At 43.4% G+C, this 24638-nt stretch overlaps 2 protein-coding genes across 2 annotated transcripts in view; one reads left to right on the forward strand and one right to left on the reverse strand.

Moving 5' to 3' along the window:
- Positions 1-8928: 8928 nt before the first annotated feature.
- On the reverse strand, positions 8929-12737 carry LOC126541621 (sorting nexin-14-like). The gene has a single exon (XM_050188464.3). It carries the CDS (start codon positions 12422-12424, stop codon positions 9806-9808), a length of 2619 nt encoding a protein of 872 aa, XP_050044421.1. The 5' UTR covers positions 12425-12737; the 3' UTR covers positions 8929-9805.
- A 212-nt stretch (positions 12738-12949) lies between these two features.
- Positions 12950-24638, forward strand: part of LOC126541619 (nucleotide triphosphate diphosphatase NUDT15-like) — a 42379-nt gene continuing 30690 nt past the window's right edge. Inside the window, exons 1-4 of the mRNA XM_050188463.3 lie at positions 12950-13186; positions 13306-13363; positions 19147-19355; positions 20467-20650. Coding sequence (XP_050044420.1) covers positions 13177-13186; positions 13306-13363; positions 19147-19355; positions 20467-20650 — 461 coding nt within the window. The 5' untranslated portion in view covers positions 12950-13176. The remainder of the gene's footprint in view (positions 13187-13305; positions 13364-19146; positions 19356-20466; positions 20651-24638) is intronic.

Consider the following 24638-nt stretch of genomic DNA (forward strand, 5'->3'; position numbering starts at 1 on the left):
TCGGAGCTGTGTTTACGTTCTTCGTCCTTCGTTCTGAATGCGAGTCGTGTCTTATCAAGATGACGACATCGTTGCGCCACTAATCATAATCACATTGGTGTGCTTTCGTCTGTTGCGGCGTTGCCGCTTTCAAAAGTCAAGCAGAATGAGGAACTTGTCGCCTCCACATCCTTGTATTCAGGGTCCGTCTTGTCGTACAGAATTGGATATGGCACTCTGTCTCCAAAAACTTTTCCATCAGGATGTCTTGGTTTAGAAACTGCATTGTAAAAAGCAATCTCAAACCATGACAACCGAAACAAGTGCGAACAGGCCAAACCGAGCAAACCAAACAAGCGAGAGCCGACGCAAGCAGACGACAGTATGAACTGAGCAGTCGGGCTGTTGCCAGATATGATTACACATTGAGTGGTCGGGCGGTTCCGCATGACAGCAGTTTCCCACGCGCATGTCACTGAAGGGGCCGCTCTCGTCAGTCTGCCGTTCGCGGCTCGCATCTTTCATATCCCGCTTGGCTTTCGCTCTTTCATCCTTCGCTGTTGTGCCCGTTCACTCAGTTACACCGATGCTCGGCACAGGAACGGCCATCTAAGAGCTGCACTCTAAAAACTGAAGACGGGATCATGGTGTTAACATGACACAGTCCCTCAGCTCCAGTATGGAAGAAGGCAAGGAAGGAATGTCGCTTTCAGATGCTACTCGAGGCAAAAGGAAGAGTATTGGCGTTGGCAGTGAAGTTGGCCTCCTGACAGCACGGCGACTCTACATTTCAATTTGTCCCATGTCCTCCAATAGCAAATGAATTTGAAAAATTATTCTGGTAAAACACTTTCTCGACGGCACTTTACAACCTCCATTTTATAACCAATATGTCTGATGGTGCCTAGTGAGAGGCTGCTTCATTCCATCATTGGGAAGCAATGGGAAAACTTACGGGAATGAGAGAATTGCTAAGAAATACAGAATTTTGGCCCTGTCAACTTTGCATGCACCTTTGCTTCATTTTTATAGATAATCGAGCACATCCTCTGCTCTGTCATTCCGGTGCATCACTTCATAAGGTTGAAGGCTCCCAACAACATTTTGGTGATAGTGATGATTGATCCCTGTGAAAACCAACTTATAGCCGAGCATGAGACTTCCTGTAGACATCTGTGCCTCCTTGTGGACACATGTTATTTATTTATTGGTACTTCAAATACCCCATTTTGGGTTTTACATGAGGGGTGGGCCTATATATTGCCTATATAAGGTATTCTACTGTTTGTAATAAACAGCCTGCAGATTATTTTTACTGGTCTATAATTGACCACAAACTTCCAAACTGATTGTATGTGTAGAGTCAGTAGTGAACAAGTGCAAGGGTTGCAAGTCCACAGACTAGACACACTATATACAGTAAACCCTCATTTTTAAATCGGCAAGGCATGAAACAGGGTTGTTATAGGTGGTGTCTATAGTTGAGACTAGAGAGGCACTGAAAGAGCCATAGTAATGCGAGAAGTGCATTCAAACAGTCTGGATGCTCATAGAAATGTAGATTGAAACAGCTGCGCTCATTAGTGGCAATTTGATGTAGTGGTGAGATTCTGCCAACAGCCATGGGCACCTGTCTAATTTGTCTGTTATGATCAGTCGCATGATGTAGCTGCAAACCGGTGAAGCTGCTCCCATGTGGCTGAGTGGTCTTTGGAGTGCCCTTTGCCTCTCCAAGTTGACACGAAGAAAAGCAAAGGGCATGCTGCATCGAGAAGTTGTACCGTACAATTTCCACTCCAAGCTAAGTGGAGTCCGACGTCGCTCCACTTCAAATGGTAATCTGGTCTGAAATTCCTGTGCTGGATTCAGAATCTCCAAACATTTGCATAAAATTATTTCATTACAACAAAGGTTCACTGTACATTATAGTTGAATGCTTATGAAGTGTGAGTGAAGCTTTAGGATAATTCGCACTGTTGCAGTTTTAATGTTCGTTTGCAGTGGCCGCTAGTTTTCATGCAGTCTTGTAGACATTTGAGCAAGTTGGTAGGCACCCGGTAGGCTGGTATGAGACAAGAATGAGAGAACCAACACTGGCGACAGGCACTTAATTGTGACAAATCCTTTATTCAGAATAAGCAGCCCTCATAAATATATGTGTAAAATATGAAAACTGCATACAAGTATTTCGCTCATATATACATGTACAATACATGTCGATTTCTGCTGAACAAGTTTCAGAATCTATTGCTCAAAAACCTACATTGTGTCCTTGTCTTCGTTGGTGCAGTTGTGCGTTACACGTAAGCTGCAATGCCGCGCCCATGCTCAAAGGGGCTAAACTGCATGATGGCGCGCTGGCATACGAAAAATTGATTTAACAAACACCAGTACTTGAAACCATGTTTGTTCTCGAATTTTTTTTGTACGTCGGTGCTGCTGTGCAGTCTTGGGGCTCCTAATCATGGGCGATGTGTTGCAGCTCATACTGTATACATACCACATAATCATTATGCCTGGCTGTTTGCAATATGCTCGGGGGATAGCTACAATGCTTGTGCTTATGCACAGCACCCATGGATCACAGTATTTGAGTTTGATTGTGAGTGAAGCACGCACTTTACGACTATCAACTGTGTTATGCCTATGACGAAATCCCCTGAAAGCTCAAAGTACTGCAATCGCACGTGGTTCTTCCCGAGTACAAAATGTGATGTCTCGGTGTTGGCCACATGTGCCTGCAGTGAAACAGAAGCATTGTAATTGTCTCTTGTGCACCCGTATAGGGACACCAAAAAGAAACACTAAATCAGTTTAGACTGATAAATAGGTGTGTCTGAATAGTATATTTTTAATATTTATATTCAATTGAATATGGATATTCAAAAATGTTCAAATATTCGGTTGGATACGAATATGCCAATCAAATCGAATATATTGCTGGCTGTGCAGGAACGAAAAATGGTTCTTTGCATTTGTTTCTACCTAATCTAAGAATATCGGGGCGATATTGTGACAATTTCGTGCTGCTAGCGAAATTTCATCTGTAAGGCACACTTAGCAACTAAACTTTGTGGAAAAGCCAGCCTCTCAATAGCAAGGGACCACAGTGTAAGATGTATACCTTGCAAGGGGCACAGTATTGCAGAGGAGGGTCATATTTTTTTCTTCTTTCTTTTTCTCTTTCTTTCTTTCTTTTCTTTTTTCAGCGCCAGCATTAATTCTGAGCTTATTGCTTGACAGAAAGTGAGACGACTGGCACAGGGTTAAATGCCTCCGAATTTATGGGCATTTGATGCGGTATGATAAGGCACAGGCTGGTGAGGACAGCTAGTGAGAATTACTAAATTTTACAAGTCAACATGAGCCAAATACACAATGTTTTAGTATAACGGCTTACTAGTCTAGTTTTTAACATTGACAATTAAATTGTAATGTTACAACATAACAAATTAACCCAACTTGTTAATAAATGCATGTGCATATCATTATTCAATATTCAATTTGAAGCTAAGTGATTGTATTCAATTCGTATCCGAAAATTTTGATATTCGCATACCCCTACTGATAAAGTATTTTTTGAGAACTCTACTTTCATTGAGCTCGCAGTAAGAGGTTGATTATTGTAACAGAAAATGAAGGCCGAACTTCCGTTCTCAAAATTCCACATTGAAACCCCATTGCTGGCATCTCTGTGCAGGTAACGTCGTGGATTTCAAAGTATATTCTTGTGTTTAGGCTGTTGTGGTGTGGCAAATATCCTCGAGCTCTCTAAGTCTTTCACTCCTTTTAGGATACAGTGTAGTCCACCTAGCTGTATCGAGCATTAAGAAAACTATGCAGATTCAACTCGCATGTTGGAATCTGAGAAGAGAAGCTTTCGTGAAGTGGTTAAAGAAATGCAACTGATTATATTCCGCACAGCATATTGTACTTTGGCGATTTAACTGCCTGCCGGTGAAAATGGTAAGTCGTGGAGACCTCCACCACGTGACCGCGGTCTGGGAGTCCCCTTGTTATGACACTGTATACAGGGTCGGTGCACCAACTAAAGCGCACCAATCCTGGAGATAGCGCAACAGCGAAGTGAACTTTACTTGGCAAGAGACTGAACAAGCAGATGCGCCAAACCTCAAACTCCAGGAAAGTAGGTGTATAAAGTTTTGCTTTTTTAAAGGAATCATGCTCTTTATGACTTGTATTTGGTTACAATGAGGATATTTAGATATCATTTGTTTTATCACTACAAGGCAACCAGCCAGGACACCTGTAAGAGTAGTAAAGGTAGTATATAGTGCTGCCCTGTGCATCAGCTATTCGTCAAGAGAGCAGCAGCATCTGCTGTCAGGAAAGCCCGGAAGGGTTCGCAAAGAAAGTTCGACTTTAAAACGAACTATAGGCAGCGTAATGTCACAGCAAGCTTATGCGGAAACTTCAAGGCAGCATCAGCACCCATCTTTCATATGTGTATCTTTTGGCTTATCAAGTCTCTTCTTATAATAAAACCGGCTCTTTTGGTATTGCAGAAGTGTAACTTACTGATGCAGTTCAACTTGTTTTTCTCTTTAGCGAATTTTAAGGAAAATTAGAGAAATATTGATCAGTACTTATAAGCTAGATGTATAGAAAACATTCCAGGAATATCGGATAGGTCAGTCTTACCACAAAAAGAAGTATTAGACAACTACAGGAGGCAAGATTTGTGGTTCTATCGGCCCTATAATTTGCAGTAAACATTGAATTACTACTAAATTAACAAATATGGCGCCACCATGTATAGGCAAACATAAACAGATCTCAGTCGATGACCACAAACATTCAGTGTCGCAACGCAGGCGTGATGACGAGCACCGGCAGTGGGGCATGAACGCTCCATGCTGCCTCTCGCTTCACTGTGTCTCAAAAACATTAAATTATAGCAATCTCCGACACTGGGCACATGGGAACATAGTGTGCATGAAGCCACCTCAGCTCATATTTAGTCTTTTTACTCACCACAAATTGCCTCCAAGATACAGCGCGTGAGACACGTATACGCTCAGCCGTGCAAGCAGCCATGTGTAGCCACGGACAGACTGACGTAGTTCACCCACGGCTCATCCTCACAATCTTTCCTTCACACCGACAGCGTATGGTGCACAGGGCGTGATAGACTATTATCACACTTGGACTTTATACGGAACACCACAGTGATGGTGAAAATTTGCCTGGAGTGTCTATATAATTGCTATAGCAGTAAAACAAGGTGGTTGGCAATGCTGCCTTGAAATTTGCATTCTGGCTCAACATGACATCCTGTAGAATTACTCCAAGCTGGGCAATTCTGAGTGGATTCACTCTAAATGTGCAAAAAATTGAGGTCATAAAGCCAAGAAAAACAAGGATTCAGTGTGCCCTTGTCTGTCCTTACTTTGTGTCCTTGCACATTGTTTAAAATGACACCATAGATATTAACAGTGTCTATCCAGGTCTAGTTGATTGTTGCTATCCAAGGACTAGATTGCACTCCTAAAGAAATGACGGCTCATCCTATGAAGTTCTGAAAATTTTTTCAATGGCAAAATGGCACAAGTACAAGAACATATTTATAAATCTGCAAGATCCTATTCTTGTATCCACCATTGATATTTCACCATAAAATCCAAGAATGGGAAGTTTGGATTCTCTCCTGTCCTAGTATTACTTGAATTCGTATTACATCCTATTACATCATAATAAGTACGAACCAACTAGCACAGCAACAAGTATTAATAAATCTGGTCTTCCTTTTATGCAGTAATCAACCTGTGAATCTAAACTGATATTTTGTTACTCTTCAGCACCTCTTTACAGGTGCAATTAAGAAGTCATTTTCCAAGTGGTGAAATTTTTTTGTCATCCTTTGTGCTTTGAACTCAAGTTGACAACAAGCGCTGGCCATAGGTAATACCAGGTTGTGAATGTTGTGGCATTTATAAGTAAGGCAAAGTGTTCTTAGATTAAACCAAAAAAACAAGAAAGTACATCAAATTTTTCTACAGAATTCAGTTTTAACTGAATAAGGACAGTGAAAGCAAATTTACTAGTGAGTTAAGATTGTGACCCAGAGCGCAGATGCAAGATCACATGCATTCCGATACAAGGAGCCTGACGAAGTCAAGGTCACAGATTAGCCCATGCTGCCCATCATCCTGCTGCTGAAGCAATGCTTACTTTTTTTTTCTTATTTGTGTCTGCTTTTTCTATCATTGTGACACAAACAAGAAGCAAGGGCAACGGGGGGGGGGGGGAGGACATTATGCAGAGGGGTCAGGCAATATTCGTGGCTGGGGTTACAGTGAATTTGGGTCCTCAAAGCCTTTGCACTGTTGCCATTCTGGTAGATGATGTGGGCAAGAACTGGGTAACGCAGCGTCATATCTACCTGGTCATTTGTTCTGTATTTTTCATTGGAGTTCTATACCTGCATAACATCACAAATAAATTTTTACTTTACATATGTGCAAATATTGATTAAATGCTCTCGCTTTTCATTCCTACATAGTCACATAACTATATGACGTTACGGTCCTGCTAGGCTACGTGTTGAAAACTTTGTTATTCTTTGTGCAAGATGCAACTAAAGGGTTAAATTGTTTTACCTGCAGTCATACAGCAAGTTTCAGAATTTCTTTAAAACTAGATATTCAGGTTCTTTAAGATGATATTAACACGCACACAAAGAAAGTAAGCTTATTGCAAACAGTTATCCACCAAGAACCAGTGAAAGATAATCAGAAAAAATATCACCTAAAAAATTTGGGTGAAAATGAAGACAGAAAAAAATATGCCTAACTTCAAGGAAATAAAAGTCGAAAACACTTACCACAGTCCACAACAGCTGCATAACGCACGTTACGCCACCACTTCGTGCTTTTCATCATTCTCATATCTGTTTTCGATACACAGCTGCTATAACTGTTATATAATAGGATCAACAAAGTGCAAATCTTACGGACATCTACTATCTAGGACACGTGAGAGTTGAATAAAATCTTTTGCTATCACATATAGTCCCACTCTTCAAGAGCGATGAAACTTCACACTACTGCTTAGCACAGCTCTTTTAGATTTCCATGCATCCTTTGCATATGATTATCTATGTTAATGTGATTAGCATTCAAGTGGCAGTGCACACGTAATTTGGAGATGAGAAATTCATTATTGGTAGAGATATTATTATTCTGGGAGTGTAATTTGTTTGTTTGGGTCACTGCAGTTTAGGCAGACACCCCACGGTGCCTCATACCCAATGACCCAAGTTTTCTACCAAGTCAGACTGCAGCCAGCAGCAGGTTGTCTATGCAGTTACATGACCAGTGACACATGTCTGTTCTCAAGGCAGCAGCCAGCACAAACCTAGTGGCCCAAGCTAGTAGAGAACTGAGCTTAATGAGAAGAGTGGAGAAAAAGGTTGGATGGATGGACGGACGGACGGACAGACGGATGGATACGCACAAAATTGCTGAAGTAGGCTAAGAATGCTAACTGCAATAAAAAAAATTACCTTTTGCAAGTTGCGCTCCACATTTATACGAGCCACGACTGCACTGTCTGTGGAGAAATATGCTCTTTTCAGGCGTCTCTTCACTGTTGTGAAGAATCGGCTATTCAAAATGCCCACTTGGTTCTCGCAATGAGTGACCGCCCAATCCATGAAGTAAACTTCATTTGATGCAGCGACACTTCAGTTGAGGATCAGCAATCGGCACTCACTGTTGCAATTTCTGTGCTGTCCAATTTTGGTTTTACCCACTTCAAACTGAATTCTGGGGTTTTACGTGCCAAACCCACAACCTGATTATGAGGCACACCGTAGTGGGGGACTGCGGATTGATTTTGACCACCTGGGGTTCTTTAACATGCCCCCAATGCACGGGATATGGGTATTCTTGCATTTCCCCCCTATCGAAATGCAGCCACTGCAGCCAGGATTTGATCCCACAACCTGGTGCTTGGCAGCGCAACACCATAGCTGCTAAGGCACCATGGCAGGTGTCCACTTAGCAGAAACATTCAGCATGTGCAACTCAACTTCAACAATCGCATGCACTCATTATTTACCCAACATTGTCGAGTAACATGATCATGCATGATTAGGGACTGAACATGACTCACTATTTCCTTTGTAGTTGCACAACATGGATGACTAGAGCACAGTTCAGTAGCGTTGGACTGCTGTCCCCTTTATACATCAGTCATACATGCATTTGATGTTGCATAATATTGAACAGACTCCTGCATTATACAGTAGAACCTGGATATATCGAATCTGAAGGGGGTCATAAAAAAGTTCTATATATAGGTAATTCGATATATAAAATAGCAATATTAAGCAAAAATTTTCAAGGGGGTTTTATAGCTGTTTGTTCTAGCTACACAATAATTCGTTATTTGTGGGTTCAATATATCTGGGTTCAACTGTATTCTGAATCTCACTCGATGTTAAATGTCTTCAGGCAAAGGTGGCAACAAAAATGTGCGTGATTCATAATGCAGCCATCACTCATGGGAGCTGGCAGTCTGGACATTTAGAGCTCCCATTACAGACGATATTTCTCCATCTGCAACAAGCTCAGTAACCAATAAAAAGAGTTGCTCTGACAAAGAAGTAAATTTTTCCACATCTCCTTTTCATGATTAGCAGAACTTTCTATCCAGCCTTTGTACTGTGATAATGTGAAACCTTTTGCCAAATGCCATGTTGTGCTGCCTACACATATTGGTTCAGCTTTAGCAATAAGCAACAACCGAAAATGTATATTTATGTGATATGCGTGAGGACAAATGTAAATGCTGCAAAATATGTCCACAATAAAGAAGAACATGCTTACTGTACTCTCCTTTTTTAAAAACATTGAGCAATCTAGGGGTCATCCTGCATAAAACAAGTGTCCTCTCAATTGCTACACAAAAGCAAAACTACCTAAAAAGCATCTGGAAATTCTTTATTCACCGAGTTATTACATTTAGCCACATAAACCATTAACACAAAACAATGTACACAAAATAAATTAGCATTTATAAGCAGCTAACATAGCATAACTTCAGTATTTAAGCCTTCTCCCTCTTTTCTTGCACTGTGCCCTAACCACTACTGGCTTTCGCACAGTGTGACAATTAAAATCTTAATGCAGTTGATGTTATCCTTGCCTAACTCCAACCTATAGTTTTGATTACCTAGATAAAGTGTTATACAATCGTGTAAGTGCCACTGTATCAGCACACCACTCTCAAGCGCTAGTAATAAAGAACTAAAATCTAAGGAGTACACACTTTGTGCTACCACATGTATTATCCAGCATTTTTGAAACTAACAAAGAGATTCCCCAGGTTAAATGCATTTTACCTTTCAAGTCAGCACAATCAGCACTTGTGCAACAACGCATGGTTCTCACTAAGACACACCATGGGGTGGCTGTGCAATCTAACAAGCTTTTTGACGATTACAATAACCTGTCTAAGACAGTGGCAAGCAGTGACTTGTCTTTACAGGCAGTGCAAGACTGATTATGCTTGTGATAGCTGACCAGTAATCTAAAAGTGACAATATTCACAAATGGCACCTATCATCTGATAGTAGCGATCCTGAGATCATCTTTATGATGTCAAAACAATGGAACACACATATTTATACATATCACACCCAACGATCACCCACTCCAGAGTGGTATCTGCCAATGTTCATAGTCTTACCCTAACATAAAATAAACTATCCTTTTTGTCTTGAATCACATAAAAAGAAGATAAGACGACTAGACAGCACAATGAGGCTAGAAAAACTAAAGGAAAGTTGTCTTCTCTTGTTTCATGCAGCCCATCCCTTCATTTCAGGAAACATCTCCTCAACCAGAAGATCAAGTAGCACATAAGAGATCTGCTTGTTGAGCAGGGGCTGCTGAACTGCCTGAAATACAGTCTCCACAGCTAGAGCATGATATCTGGGGCCAATCATCCGCACCAAAATGTCTGGAAGGAACTGCTCCATTCCGAGGCGTGTCTCTGTAGCTCGTGCACATTTTTGTGCCTGGGTTCGTGGTGGTTCATCTTCGCGCAGCACAGCCTCACTGAGTAAGTTTATAATGAGTGTTAGCCGCCCTGGGGCAAGAGCTTGTTTTAGCTTGCCTTCCAGATAGCGTTCAGTGACTCCCTGGACTGAGCACCGCAGGAGAGGAACTAAAGCATGGAGAAGCCTCAGCAGCCATGGTGCAGCGTGAAAGAGAACATCGGCAAGGTGAACACCATAGTCATACACAAACTCCATGGTGTTACTCTGGACACATAGTTGAGATGATGATCGTGGCGGGCCCTGCCGGTTCTTTTGCAGCAGAGGTGCACGCTGTGGCCGCACATGCCTTCTGGGCGCATCCAGAAAGTCCGGACGTGGACGTGGTGGTGCTTGTTGCGTGGATGCAAGGAATGTTTGTAGAAATGGCTCCAGATGTTGTCCCTTTTCTTTGAGAAGCCGCATTGGCACAGTACGAAACATCTTTCCCAGGCGGATGTCAGGCAGAAAGCTGGCTGTGAACTCTACGTCGAGGCGGAGAAAACTGTACAGCAACTCGGAGCTTCGCAGAGGCGGCAAAGTAAGTAGGTCTTGGAGATACTTTTCAAGCACGATGCGACATGCCTGCAACTGCTGTCTGGCTGGTGACCTACGTGGTGGCAGAGGTGTGACTGCAAGCTCTCCATGGAACTCCAGAAGCTTTGCTTCAAGTACATAGAACTCGTGATGCCTCCGTACAACTGACCAGTGTAAGTCTTCTGGACTATCTCCATTGCCAACGTCAATGCGCTGAACTTCCACTACAAATGCAACATAGTGTCTGTGCTGCATGTCAACCCTAGTCTCTGTTCTTGGAATAGAGACCCTCCAAGCAGTCAAGTCTTTTAGCCTTGAGTCATTTGTAATTAATGGCACTTCTGGCACCTGTGGTTCTTCAGCACATTGTACAGCCTCCTGTGGTGCACCTTCTTCCAGGCCATCATCAGCAGTGGCCCAGAAAGCATCCTTAAGTTTGTGACCAAGTTTTGCTACACTCCAGCTCTTGCCAGGGATGCGGTCTTGGCCTTTTTGCACTTGCGCAATGGCCCGTACCTTGCAAATAACCTCAAAGTATCTGTCACTCTCAAAAAACAATGGACAGAAGACTTCTTCAAGAAGTGAGTACACACAGTCTGATGCTGCATATAGCAAAGGAGACTTCTGTAGTTCAATAATTTCATCAGGTCCACGTTCCAGGATAGCGTGTACCTTTTCAGCCGTCCCTGGAGCAAGGGGCACTCTTTTGGGAGTGTCCTCTGCCATGTATTCAATGTAAATTTCATTTGCTTGGTCATGCAACTGAAGCCGATCCTCAGGGCTTAGTTCTGGGTTCAATATCCGCAAATGAAACTTGTCAAGCGCACTGTAAAAGTCGTAAAGGTGCCGTGCGCCCTGGTCTTGAAGGAATTCCAAGAATGAGGACTCGGTCGCAGGATCACCAAGCACTGACTGGAGATCGCGCGAGTGACGGACGCCGTGAGAAGGCGACGGTGGCGCTTTTACAAAGTTCTCCAAGAATTCCACACGCTGACAGTCGAGCGGAAGGATGGTCATTGGCGCCTTGTCTAAAAAAAGGAGGAGAAGGTGATTCACAATGTCCGGGTCTGCGATCACATCCATCGCTTTTAGAAGGACGGTGTTCCCAAGAAGCTCACGTAGAAGCGTGCAAGCGCTTTTGCACTTGACATAGCGCCCCGGTAGTAGTCGCAATACAAGGCTCTCCGACAAAAGCCGCAAGTACTGATGCTCTGCTTCACGACTTCCAACAGCGACATGCACTTGTGATCCCATGCTGCTCAACACCAGGCGGCCCTGGTCAGCAGCGTCGGAGAGCACAACGCGAGACCTGAGGATCGCGTCCAGGTGAGATATGGCGGCCTGCGCAACGGGTCCTGTGATGAAGCGCACCAGATCGACGTCTGCAGCGCGCCGGCACAAGGCGGCCAACAGGTGACGAAGCACAAGGCGCAGTTCGTGAACGAAAGCTTGATCGCCGCTAACGTCCCGAAACCAAACGTGCACGTATTCACGCAGAATTCCGTTAAGGAAAGACTGTAGCGCCTGGTCGACTTCCTTTGGCACTTTGAGATCTTTCCATGGAAAAAGAGCGTATTCGTCTGCCGCACCGCCGGCTGCGTCACAGAAACGACGCCGCGGTCCCCTTTTTTCCGTTCTCTTCCTTGTTACGAACAAGTCCGGGACTTCAAAGTGTCCATGCTTGAGAAGGCGCATCCAGACACAGCCACATATGAAGGAACATATCACAGTCACTCCCGAGAGAACGCCCAGCCACAAGACGCACGCCGCTGCGACGCCTAGGACGACGACGACCGCCGATGAGAGAAACTTGTCGTGGCATACAATCACGCTATAGGAATGCATTTCTGCGTAAACCTGCCGAAACGTAGCGGCGTTATCTGTCTCAAGACCGAAACATCATCGCACTTTTATACGGAAAAGGTTCGTACTTGCTAAAAACATGCGCGAGTGTTGGCTTAATTACAACGTCCATTACTGATTTACCCCGGTTGCATGTTTCTAGGTCTTCAGTAACGGACATCAGCGTCTTCTTGAGCGTATAGCAGCTGTTTTCGCCTTGAGTTTTGAAGTTTTCTGGCGTTTCCTTGGGTTTCGCGTTGAGTTCGGCAGCCCGGCAGAGGCGACGAGACGCCATATGACTGTATGACGCCATATGATGCAGCGGAAATGACATAAGAACATTGACGAATAGTGTAGGAGGAGCAAACATTCCGCTAGTCCAGCATTAATTTTAGTAATTGTTTTAATCAATTTTCGAATAAAGCTTTGGAGGAGGAGGAGGAAAGAACTTTATTGGGTCCTGAGGAACCCCTTCCCACCCACTCTTGGTTTAGTGGTCGGCAGGGGTCGCGGGCCGCACCCACGTTGGGACGGGAAGCCCGTGAGCCTTTATATGATTTTTTTGTTTAGAACTTTAGTGATGTTTGAGCGCATGTGGCGTCATCTGTAACCTATGACTGTGCGTGCCGCTGTATTCAACCGGACGAGTTGAGAGTTATGGTAGTTTTGGAAAGTTTAGGTTGGTTCGTGGCTGCCTAGTGCAGTGAACTTCACGCGAAATCTAAGCTCGCAATAAAACATCGGACGCAAACGTGATGGAAGAAGGTACGATCTTAAAACGGGACAGAAGCAAACAGCGTACCCATGGTCTGCTGCGGTAGAAACGCTGCGATTCTTCGCAGGACATGTGCTTCGAGTCAAAATTTCGCCTTGTTTTTCTGCAGGTCAGGAACTCGGAGAAGATAGCACAGCTGGCACTTCAGACTCGACGCCACTTCAAAAGTAAGCGTTCAACGTTTCTTAATGAACCATGTATTTTTCTTAGTCGGATAAGCTACGTACACACACCATTTCGATATATGTCGGCACAGTGCGCCACACTAACAGGTCCGAAAAAGATGTGGGTGCATATAATAAAGAAGCGGGTGGTTCAGCGCACTGGGAACCAGCAATATGGCTGTACTTTTGGCACATGACGCAAGAGACTGCATAGCAGCTAGTCACAAGCAGCTCGCAATGCTAATATTTTAATGTGGAAGACACGGGGAGGGCGGGAGATAGAAATTCAAGACGATGAGCAAAACGAGAACCGGGTAAAAGCGAGAGCCAACGTTTCGATAAGTGGATTTGTCTTTTTCAACGAGAACAAGGTAAAAGCGGGAGCCAACGTTTCGACAAATGGACTTGCCTTTTTCTACTTGAAAAAGACAAGTCCACTTGTCGGAACGTTCTCGTTTTGCTCAGGGAACACACAGAAGCCGCAATTGCTTGTTACCTTACAAGCTCCGTGCACTGATTAGGTGGCGCCACGGAGCAGGGTCGATCAGCGCCGCCTGTGTCAGCTGCGCTCAACGACGGGGAGGTGCCCTCCCGCGTTGCTTGTGTGGGCTGTCTCGAAACGAGCAACGTGACGTGCAATATTTTAAGTGTTATAAAGGGACAATGCACTGCACGTTTTGCGTTCACTTCGCTTTTGAAAGCAGATAATGTCGCATTGAAAGACAGTGATGAGAGCAAGACACAGGCCGAAAATGTAAACAACGCTAGATATGATGCAGCATAGACTATAACAATTAGTGTCGCAAGAATATGAATAAGAGCAACGCATCTAACGACAATGGTCTTGTCTGTTTGCGAAAAGTAAAGCTTGCACGCTCTTGTCCGAAATAGTGCAATGAAATGAAAGATGCAGGAAGAGGTGGGAAAAGAAGACATTCTTGTGTTTTACATACCAAAACCACAATATGATTATGAGGCACATCATAGTCGGAAACTCCGGATTAATTTTGACCACCTGGGGTTCTTTAACGTGCACCCAATGCATGTTACGCAAGCATTTTTGCATTTTGTCCCAATCAAGATGTGGCTATGGCAGCTGGGATTCGATTCCGTGCCCTCAGGCTTTGCAGCGCAATTCCAAAGCTACTGTGCCACCACAGCAAGTACATCTGTGCTGCCTGACAATCGAAAATTTCTAATGAACATTGGTCAACATATGTATCACCTTGGTCAAAGGCACTAAATTTCAGCTCTCATGAATAGAAACGACAGTCGGAAATGGATGTGAATTTTCAGAAAGCTGCATCACAAAACTTCAAGCAGCGTGAAGAAGACGAAGACAACAATCGAAAACACACACTACAGGATGAGCGCTCGTCCTGTTGTATGTGTTTTCAATTGTTGTCTTCATCTTCCTCGTGCTGCTTCAAGTTTTACTCAAGATGAACCAACTCACCCAAATCAAGTTATTGCTACTGCATCGCAAGCTAGTAGCTGTGTGGGCAGATGCTGCTGGTGCCGGTAATAGCTAACAGCCTGCAGCTAGTAATGGAACCCTCCACTGAGAGTTTTTCTATACTTTAGCGAGGATATCATTCATGTGTCAACCCTTTGCTTTGCTATACATATTCAGAACACAATAAAAATTTGCTCACTTTTGCGATGTGACCTGTACTCAAGGTGACAATGAAGTGCATTGAGCATTCTAACACATGGTCCCTCCTTCGCAGAGGTACCGGTTCTGTGCATGAAGGGGCATGTTGTCTAACCGACACACTTGAGGCAGAGGATAAAGGACCAGGCATTTACAGCAACAACAAAATAAGCACTGTGCGCAGGTGCATGCAGGGACAACACATATGAGCCTTGCAGTACTACAAACACTTCATTTTTGTTGTAATTTCTGCCCCAAAGTTGCATGCACCTCTAGTTATTGCCATACAGGGTAGATGAATTATGCATGTATTCAGTCATTGTGCACACACCTTTGCTTTCAACATCCATGGGCAAGCCTATTACTTATATGTCGCAATGTAGCAGGCCACATGACAGACACTTTTCAGATTTAATTTTCACCCGTGCTTCTGGACTTTTTTTTGTGAATGGCACTTACCAGCTTGCATGTAATTGAATGCTTAAATTGTGTTAACAGCTTTAGTTTTAAGCAAAACAGCACTTAGCACAATTTCGTCATGCAATAGCGGATGCACGGTGTAGTGGACAATCAAAAAGGACCAAATTACTTATGCAATATGCAAATTAGACGAGCTCAGCACTTCTATGGCAAAAAGACAATTCCTCTTCCCAAAGATTATTTAAGCAAGTGCATGCGTCCAGTGCTTTTTATTATGCACAGATGGCACTACAATACAATTAAAAACTTGGTAGAAACATTTTTAACATTACTGACAAAGAAAATGGCGTCATGCAATGAAACCAACTTTCTCCTATACCTAAATAAATTTTTTTTGTTCCTCACCCAAAAATATATGATGTTTCGAGTGCATCTCTTGTGCTTATTTAATGCGTGATTCTATAGAGCACTAAAGATCAGTAATTGAGATTTTTTTTCAAAGGTGATTAGGGAGGTAAAGGGTTAATCATAATTCTTTTGTCTGTTCAGCTCATTGTTTCAACCAATGTTTCAACTGCAGGAGCGAGAAACAGCTGTGGTTGTGGTATGGGCTCATAGAGCTGAAACATGCTAAACATGAAAGAGCACTGTTGTGCAGTCTTACGTGCACAGTAATTTCGTGCTTATTGTAAGCACATATGTTGCCTCCCAGGATACCTTGAGTTTGTGCTCCAGAGAGCTTAGTTTACATAAGCATGCATGTTTTGTTTACATTTGACATATTAGCAAGGTGCTGAAGCTGAAGGATTGTTGTTTGGCTGTGTTGGTCTGTGTCCTTATAATACAAAGCAAAATGTCCTCTAAGCGGATGTCGATTCAGGTAAAGACCAATTTGCAAATCGGAAAACATGCAGCGCTTGATGCCATGAATGTTTCATATTAACGGGGGACCAGCCTGCAACACTGTGGGCACGTGCATTCTCCTTCATCATAGCTACCCCTATTTGTGAAGGGCTCACATTCTACTAGAATGTATTATTTCTCTCTTTTCAAAAAAAAAAAGGAACTTTTCGAGACCACACCATACCTCCCAAAGAGATGCATCTGCATTCCTTTGCATGAGGCGAATGGGTGCCCACCTTCCCTGTGTTTTGTGTTTTGTTAGCACTGCAGCAGATGGTGCACGGGTCACTGGCAACTCCACTGTACCAAGCATATAGCAGCTTTTGTGTTTGAAGTGGCAGTAAGCCTAACAGAAAGAGCTGGAAAAAAATGTTTCTTTGCAAACTGGACCAGAAGTATGAAATTGAGAAGCAATGTTAAAGGGGCCCTTAGGCACTTTTCGAACTTGGAAAACGTTGCCAATCTGTCTTAGAGGCTGCTCGGAACATGTGATCCAAATGTGTATTACTGCACTGCGTGCAGCAGGGAATTTACAATTTACTGTCGAACGAGCAAAAGATAGCTTGCTCTCGCTTCCGCAATGTCATTATAGAGCATCATTGCAAGCAGCTGGCCCATGAGTGCTATTGGCCGATTTCGTGATACCGAGAGCATTCTCAGTAATCTATAATTGCTAATTTTTAGTTAAATAAATGAAAAATATATATGTCTGTGATCTGAAAAAGACAGGAAAATTGTTTAATCTTCGCACTGCAGGTAGCTCTGTCTGCTGTGCGTGGCATTCACAATGGTAGCAGCATGCTGGGTAACGTGGTCTACTGCGGCTGCCACGTGGTGCCACAATGAGCCCTTTCATCACCATGACACACAACTTTTGGCCGGGGCTTTGCCCTCGTTGCTTCTCCACTGTGTAGCTTCTAGTGCACTAGCAGAGATGAAAGGGGAGAGAAAGCTGGGCATTGGTGCGATAACTCCAGTTATATTTGGAGGATTTTAAACATTTTTGCGGCATGAAATTTGTGAGATGGCATTCTTTAATAGTGAGGCCATTCTGTGATTAGCTAGAAAAGTGTTTCAGTGCTCCTTTAAGGGCTATGCTTCTTGCTTGTCCTATGAGCTGACTGAAAGTCGGAGCAACCTTGAGCTAACCCTTTACATAAAAGCTTTCCTCTTGAACTGTACAAGGCATGTGCATAGAGAGGGCATATGTAGCATATGGAAAACAATAACGAGTATCCACCAAATGCTTTGACATCAGATAATTAAACAAGTATGAGTTGGGGTATGTAGTGACTTAAATGGCACAAGAGGATATAGACTTGTTTTTTGTCAAAACTCCTGTGTGCTGGCTTGCTACGATCATTGATGGTCACAACCATACCAATTGATCTACTTACACTGCAGTGCTGCACAGTGGTCTGTGAGGACTGCAAGACTGAAGGGATTCCTCTTAATTTTGCCTACTTGTGTCCTTTGATGTGCAAGTAACTCTAAGTACCTAAGTGTCCTTGCATTTTAGCTTCATGGGAGCAGAGTTGCTGCAGTCAAAAGTTGAATCCACAAGCTCATGCTCTACAGCAGAATCACGATTGGCAACTAGCAATTCAAACAGATGGGACACACAGGGGCATAAAATGATGGTGATCCTAGAGTCCTGTGGTCAGTAATAACATGAAGTAGTAACTATCACAGAGTTTCCTAAAAATATTATTTGAAGAAACTCTGGTGCTGCGATTGTTCAGCTACCTTGGGAACGATGGTTAGTATATGAATTTGCCTATTCTTCATGCTTGCGACCTCACGTGTTCTTGCAACTTTATTTATTATGTATTACCTGTCTAAATTTCCAAGTGTTCATATTAGAAACCCAGTAAGGCAATCAGCCTTGCACAGATTCATAACTGTGAATTTTTTCACTTATAACACAGTATTTTGTTGAAGATGATCAATACGCAATGACAAAAATTTGTTTGAAGTCAGAAAGATGAAATTGAGACAAATTCATGTGCTGCCCATCATTCCTATTGCTGGCTGAATCACTGTACTTGCAGCTCCCATAGACACTGTGCCACACCCTCTGGCAATTTTCGCAGGAAATTCAGAGGTAGCTATGCTGGCGGGACATCATGACCGCCCGCACCTGTGGTTTTGGGTAGGAGCTCATAATGCCACCGTGTGATATTTCTCTGCATAGGCAGAAAATGCGAGAGTATGGTTTGTGCATTAGTGGTGGTATAAACTTCGCTCTGTCCCCTTCACTTCCCATTTGCTTCATTGCTTGTTTTGTGTCTCATTCATGCTGTGCATCGATCTGGGCCTTTCTTATGTTGTCCTGTGCATGCATTTGTTTACCAGTTATGTTAAAATGTGGGGTATGATGCAAAATGAGTCAGCAGAGCTTGTGCTTGTGCAGCATGTCTTGGTAGCATCAAACAAAAATTTTTAGTGCTGTTATTTTACTCTAACACACTAGCAATTTTTTATCCAGTTAGCATCACACTAATCAGTGGGGCCAGGTATCAGATTGCAAGAAACACTTTTATTTTACAGTAACAAGAAAAAAAAGAAAGTCGAGCATGACTTGTGGGCTACGCAGCTATACATATTATAGGCAAATGTTAGTGAGCAGAAGTAAGTGCAGGAAGAATACTTTGCTTACCTGTCTTAATGCGTAATTCGTACAAGGAAAATATATTTTCCGTTAAATGTTGTTTGTATTTCTTAATCAGACATTCCTTAGGCTACCATTGTGGGCAAGCAAGTGCTATTTTGTTTGATTTTTTTTTTCTTTTGGGTTGTTGGATTGCAGGTACATGCAGCTATGCTCTGACTTGAAAACCAAGCTCAAAGCAAGCCAGTCTCAGCTTGAGATTCTCGAGGAACTTCGTCGCGTAACACTGGACAGCATGACACAGCAGGCACAGGCACTTCCGCTGGATTCCCTGGTGCAGTACACACGAGGCCTTGTTAACTTGCTGGAGACCAAGCATAACCTGAACTTTGAAGGAAACTCTGAGGGTGAGCCACCCACGGGTTACCCTGTCCTAGACGTCGGTTGCATCTGTACCTGTCATATAGCCAAACCTCAACATACAAGCTATCGAATATATATATATAAAAAAAATGTGTTATGTTTATTGCCACTTTCAGCATGTAACAAATATACAGGGTGTCCCACATAACTAGAGCCAAACTTTAAAAGTCTGCAAATGCCATGTCGCTGGACAGAACCAAGGTAATGCTGTTTACCGTCACTTGGAGATAGCCAATTGATTTTTAGCATTCCACCTAATTAGATAATTACTATTACTTAATTAACTTCTTAATTATTATAATTAGGTTATAAGGTTCAACCAGAAAATTGTAGATCAACATGAAAAACTCCTGATACAACTTTCTATTGCTCAATACATGCTACATAAAAGTGTTTTTCTGAGCGTGAGAGAAGCCTGCAAATACACGCAAAATTGCTGCATGACTGTCCACTCAAGGCACTTTGCGCTTATTCGTGGACAATAATTGCAAAAACAACAATAAAAGCAATAAAACAGTAAGCTATAAAAGACAACAACGTAGAATCCTCAACGGTCTCCAAGGCAAGGTTAGTGCACATGATAGAAACGGAAGCTGCCATAGCAGTAGGGACTGCCATTGATGTGATGCAACCTATGTTGATGGTGATGGTATGTTGGTCTTGACGTGAATGCAAAGAATGTGATGCAACCTACGTTGGCAAAACTGGTAATTAAAAAAAAAACATCAATATGATGTCACCAAAAGAAACTCAATTTCCTATGCTTTATCGGAGCACCACGAGAGCACAGGCCATTGCATAGATTGTGAAACCAGAGCCACCGCTTTTGCTTCCATTGTGATCACGGGACCTGTATGGGCCCCAATACATCAAGTTTTCTTTTAATATACTTTACCTCTTGGCGAACGTTTTATTCCACTGTGTTCATTCCTCGCCAGACGGGTTTTCATCGAACTCTGGGTTAACTGTATTAAGAAGTGCAATTTTAAATGGTGTTGTGTTTAGTCTTTGCCATGCCAACTTTCATGTAAGTGCCCTGTAATTTACTCAAGCCATTTGTAGGTGTGTAAGCAGTATCTATGTCTCTTTTGGCAGAAATTCTGCAAGAAATGTGGAAGCGAATCGATAGTTCAAAGGTGCCAAAGGTAAAGAGGCCAGGCATAGGTGTGGCTGTGTTTGTGCTCAGTGAGAAACACCCAGAGAGCATCTTGCTTGGTCGCCGCAAGAACACCATGGGTCATGGACTGTATCAAGTCCCAGGTGGACACTTGGAGTTTGGGTGAGCTACACTTTTTGTAATGTTTGCATTGGCGCCATCTCCATCTGCAATTTTGTGCAGACACCACATTTAGGGCACATTCAACTAATTCCTACCATACGCCGACTTGGGTCTGCTGCGATGCGGAGCCTTCCCGAGTTTGTAGTCACAGAAAGCTTGCCCGAGCAGAATGTTCAGCTGCTCCCAGCACAATCGGAGAGCCACGTGACTGGAATTGTGTCGTACCTCGGTCGTATGAGCCATCAGAGTACTCGAATATAACTGGTCAAATGTTCCATTAGACTACCAACTGGCCCTCAGCAAAACCAAGCACATTTTTTGCTTAGGCTACCAAAAGTCTTATATTCGTCTATTGGCATGTGCACCCCTTACAGTGTACAGAACCTCTAGACACTGATTTGTGCCGGGCTTTTGAAACAGTGGGCCACACTTTACTGTGAGGTTGACTACCTTCAATAGTATGCATGCAGCTAAGAAACATTCACTGCTTCTTTAGCTTGCTTTGTTGACCGACCACATTTGAAACTTCTGTCAGTCAGAAATGCACATGTTTGGGCCAATTGACTTAGTGTAGCACAAGATTATCGAAGGGCAGAATTCAAATAACACAGACCAACACTATCCTATCAGTTCCTTGGTAGTATGCCAAGTGTGCTTTGCAGGCCATCCAGGTCTCGCTTTGCTTTTAATGTGAAAGCATTAGTTATTTATTTTATTTATTTCAACTACGGTCAACCTTGTGACAGGGTCATTACTGGAGTGGGCTCCTAAAACAGAAAAGAAGGAAAGTTTACACATAAGCAGTTAAAATAATAATTGTCAGGGGCAAATTTGCTAGACAAGTACAAAATAAGAAGAAAGAAATATACATACAACAGTAAGTATGAATATGAATATTGACAAGCATGCCAATAGAAAAATAAGATAGTCATATGGAGAATACAAACAAATACTATGACATCAGGCTGATGAGTATGATAGTCATATGGAGAATACAAACAAATACTATGACATCAGGCTGATGAGTATGTATAAGTGTTATGCAACAGCTCAAGGAAATCATCAATTCTTTGCTGTTCAACTACAAGTCGGGTCAAGCGCATTCCATTCCTGAATGCATCTAGGGAAAAAAGAATGATAAAACATATTGTTGTTGCACAAATATTCTTGGAGTGTGAGATCATGTGTCTGCCGTAGGTGTCTGTTTTCTTAGTCTCAACATATCTTGTGTGGTCTATCCTAAAATAGTTGTGCAGTAGTATATATAAGAACTTCAGGCGGTGAATTTCAGCTCGACTTTGGAGTGAGGATAAACCTGCACGGCGTGGAAATTTCGTCGGGGAATCAAGGCGTCGATAGCGGTTAAAATAAATCTAATCGCTTTGCACTACACATTTTCAGGCATGCTGATACCGGTACTTGTGAAAGGGAACCAGATTATATTGGCATATTCTTGAATCACTCTGACAAGTGTGGTACATGTATGCTAAAAGCTTAGTGTCCCAGTCAGCGTGCCGCAGCGCCCACTTAAGGAGAAACAATTTTTTCATGGTTTTTGCAGCTGTAGCTTCCGTGTGAACTGTCCAGCTGATATCAGAAGTTATTATTACACCGAGATATTTGTACTGGCTTACATTTTGGAGCATGACATTATTAAAGCCATAAAGGAATCCTAAGCTTTTTTTTTTGTTACTGCCATCCCAACTGTTTTGCCTAAATTAATCACCATTTGCCAGTTAGAGCGCCAACTTACTATTTCATTCAGGTCAACGTTCAGCCCAGTTTGGTCACTGTAGTTTCTAACCTCTTTATACATTACGTAGTTGTCTGCGAACAGCCTAATATTTGCATTAATGTTGACTGCCAGGTCATTTATAAACAGCAAAAATAATATTGGTGCCAAGACGGATCCCTGGGGCACACCAGATGTGACATATAATGTGTCAGAAACGTGATCACTGCATTGCACAAATTGTTGACGGCCGGACAAATAGCTTGATATCCCTTGAGGTAGTGGCCCATCGCCAAGTTTGCGGACCAGCTGGAAAACTAGCTTTTCATGGGAAACCCGATCTAACACCTTTGAGAAATTCATAAAAATTATGTCAATTTGGGAATATTCGTTAATGCCTTGGGCCAGGTCATGCATTTTCTCCACAGTTGGCATTACAGTCGATGGGCCTTTCTGAAATCTATGCTGGTTTGGGTGTAGCAGATCATTGTCTTCGAGAAACTTTGTAATGAATTAGAGGACAATATACTTGAGTATTTTACAGCTGGTTACACGTTAAGGAGATGGGTCTGTAGTTTGATGGGATTGTCTTGCCACAGGATTTGTGCACTGAGATTATTTTTGTGACTTTCCATTCGGAAGAAATCCGTGAATCATGGATATATTTTGTAAATATTAAGCGTACATAATGTTACGGAAAGATAAAAGAAGAGAAAGGAAGAAGAAGGTTGCGAGATGCTGGCTGCTGCGTGTTGTTGCTGGTCAGCCATCTTAACCACATTGACTCTGCTTGTATATATATTGTAAATACTGTCTGTATACTCCCAACATCCCCGTAACATATTGGTAGAGGTGCTGGGTAACAAGGCTGGAAATGAAGCTCCGCAGGGGACGTCGTTGCTGCCTCTAACGTCACCATCGCCAGCTACGTTGCTGTCCCCTTCGGTTGTGGTTGTGCAACCCAAGGATCCCAGAACTTTTTGCGGGACCAATGGCGCGGACGTGGAAGAGTGGGTGGCCATGTATGAATGCGTGAGTGGAATCAACAGATGGGACCCTACGTTTATGCTAGCTAACCTGTTGTTCTACCTAAGAGGCATGGCAAAGGTGTGGTACGAAAACCACAAAGAGGAGCTAACCAGCTGGGACCAATGCAAAGAAAAGTTAACAAAGTTGTTTGCAGACCAGCCGGCCGTAAAATTGCCGCAAAGCAGGAACTGGCCTCCCGTGCCTAATCCCCCATGTAGTCCGATGTCTCGTACATCCAGGATGTGCTGGCGTTTTATCGTAAAGTCGATCACGACATGGCAAAAGCTGAGAAGGTCAGGCATGTGCTTAAGGGCATTGCTGACGACACCTTTAATCTTCTCATGTGCAAAAGCTTTTCTACAGTTGATGCTATCATCAAAGAGTGCCGACAATTCGAGCAGGCCAAAAGCCGACGCATCTTGCAACCATTCGCCAGACTTCCCAATACTGCCGCAACTTCGACGTGTGAAGATCAGCCCACACAGCAGCATGCGTCGCCATCAGACGACATGGTGCGAATAGTTCAATCTGAACTGGATGCGATGGCGCCCGCAGCTTTGTGTTCACATAGCCCTGATGCTACCCCCTTTTTCAGTTCCCCTCGTACAAGCCATCGTTCGGCAGGAACTTGAAAACATTGGTCTACATTCTGTCTGTGCTGTTGCCAGCCCCGGAGCCAATGAGCACCTTTCTACTATTTTCGCTCCACTCCGACGCTTCTCTCCGTGTTACCGCAACCTGACTGAGTGGAGAACTGTGGACGACCAGCCGATATGTTTCACCTGTCACCACATTGGTCATGTCGCCCGATACTGTCGCAACTCGTGGCCCTCAACACCTCGCACGCCGACCAACCTGAGCCGTTTTGATGGAAATGCCCGCAATGTTTCGCCCACCGCCGAGTCTAACAGCACCCACAACTCTGCTGGGAACACGGGGTACAGTAGCTCACCATTGCCATGCGGACACCAGTCTCGTTCACCAAAAACTCGTCGCCCATCTTCCCGTTTGCCACAGCCACATCGCCTTTCATCCCCTGTGGCTTTTCTGTGCTGTACCGTTTCATCCCCTGTTGCTTTTTCCCTGTGCTGCTCTCACCCAACAGCAGAATGGTACCGAGTGCGTGATAGCTTACGCCAGCCGCCTGCTGTCACCTCCCGAGAGGAATTACTCTATTACCGCACAGGAATGCTTGGCTTTAGTTTGGGCTGTCGTCAAGTTCCGGCC

The sequence above is a fragment of the Dermacentor andersoni genome, chromosome 2 (genome assembly GCF_023375885.2).
Source record: "Dermacentor andersoni chromosome 2, qqDerAnde1_hic_scaffold, whole genome shotgun sequence".
NCBI lineage: Eukaryota > Metazoa > Arthropoda > Arachnida > Ixodida > Ixodidae > Dermacentor > Dermacentor andersoni.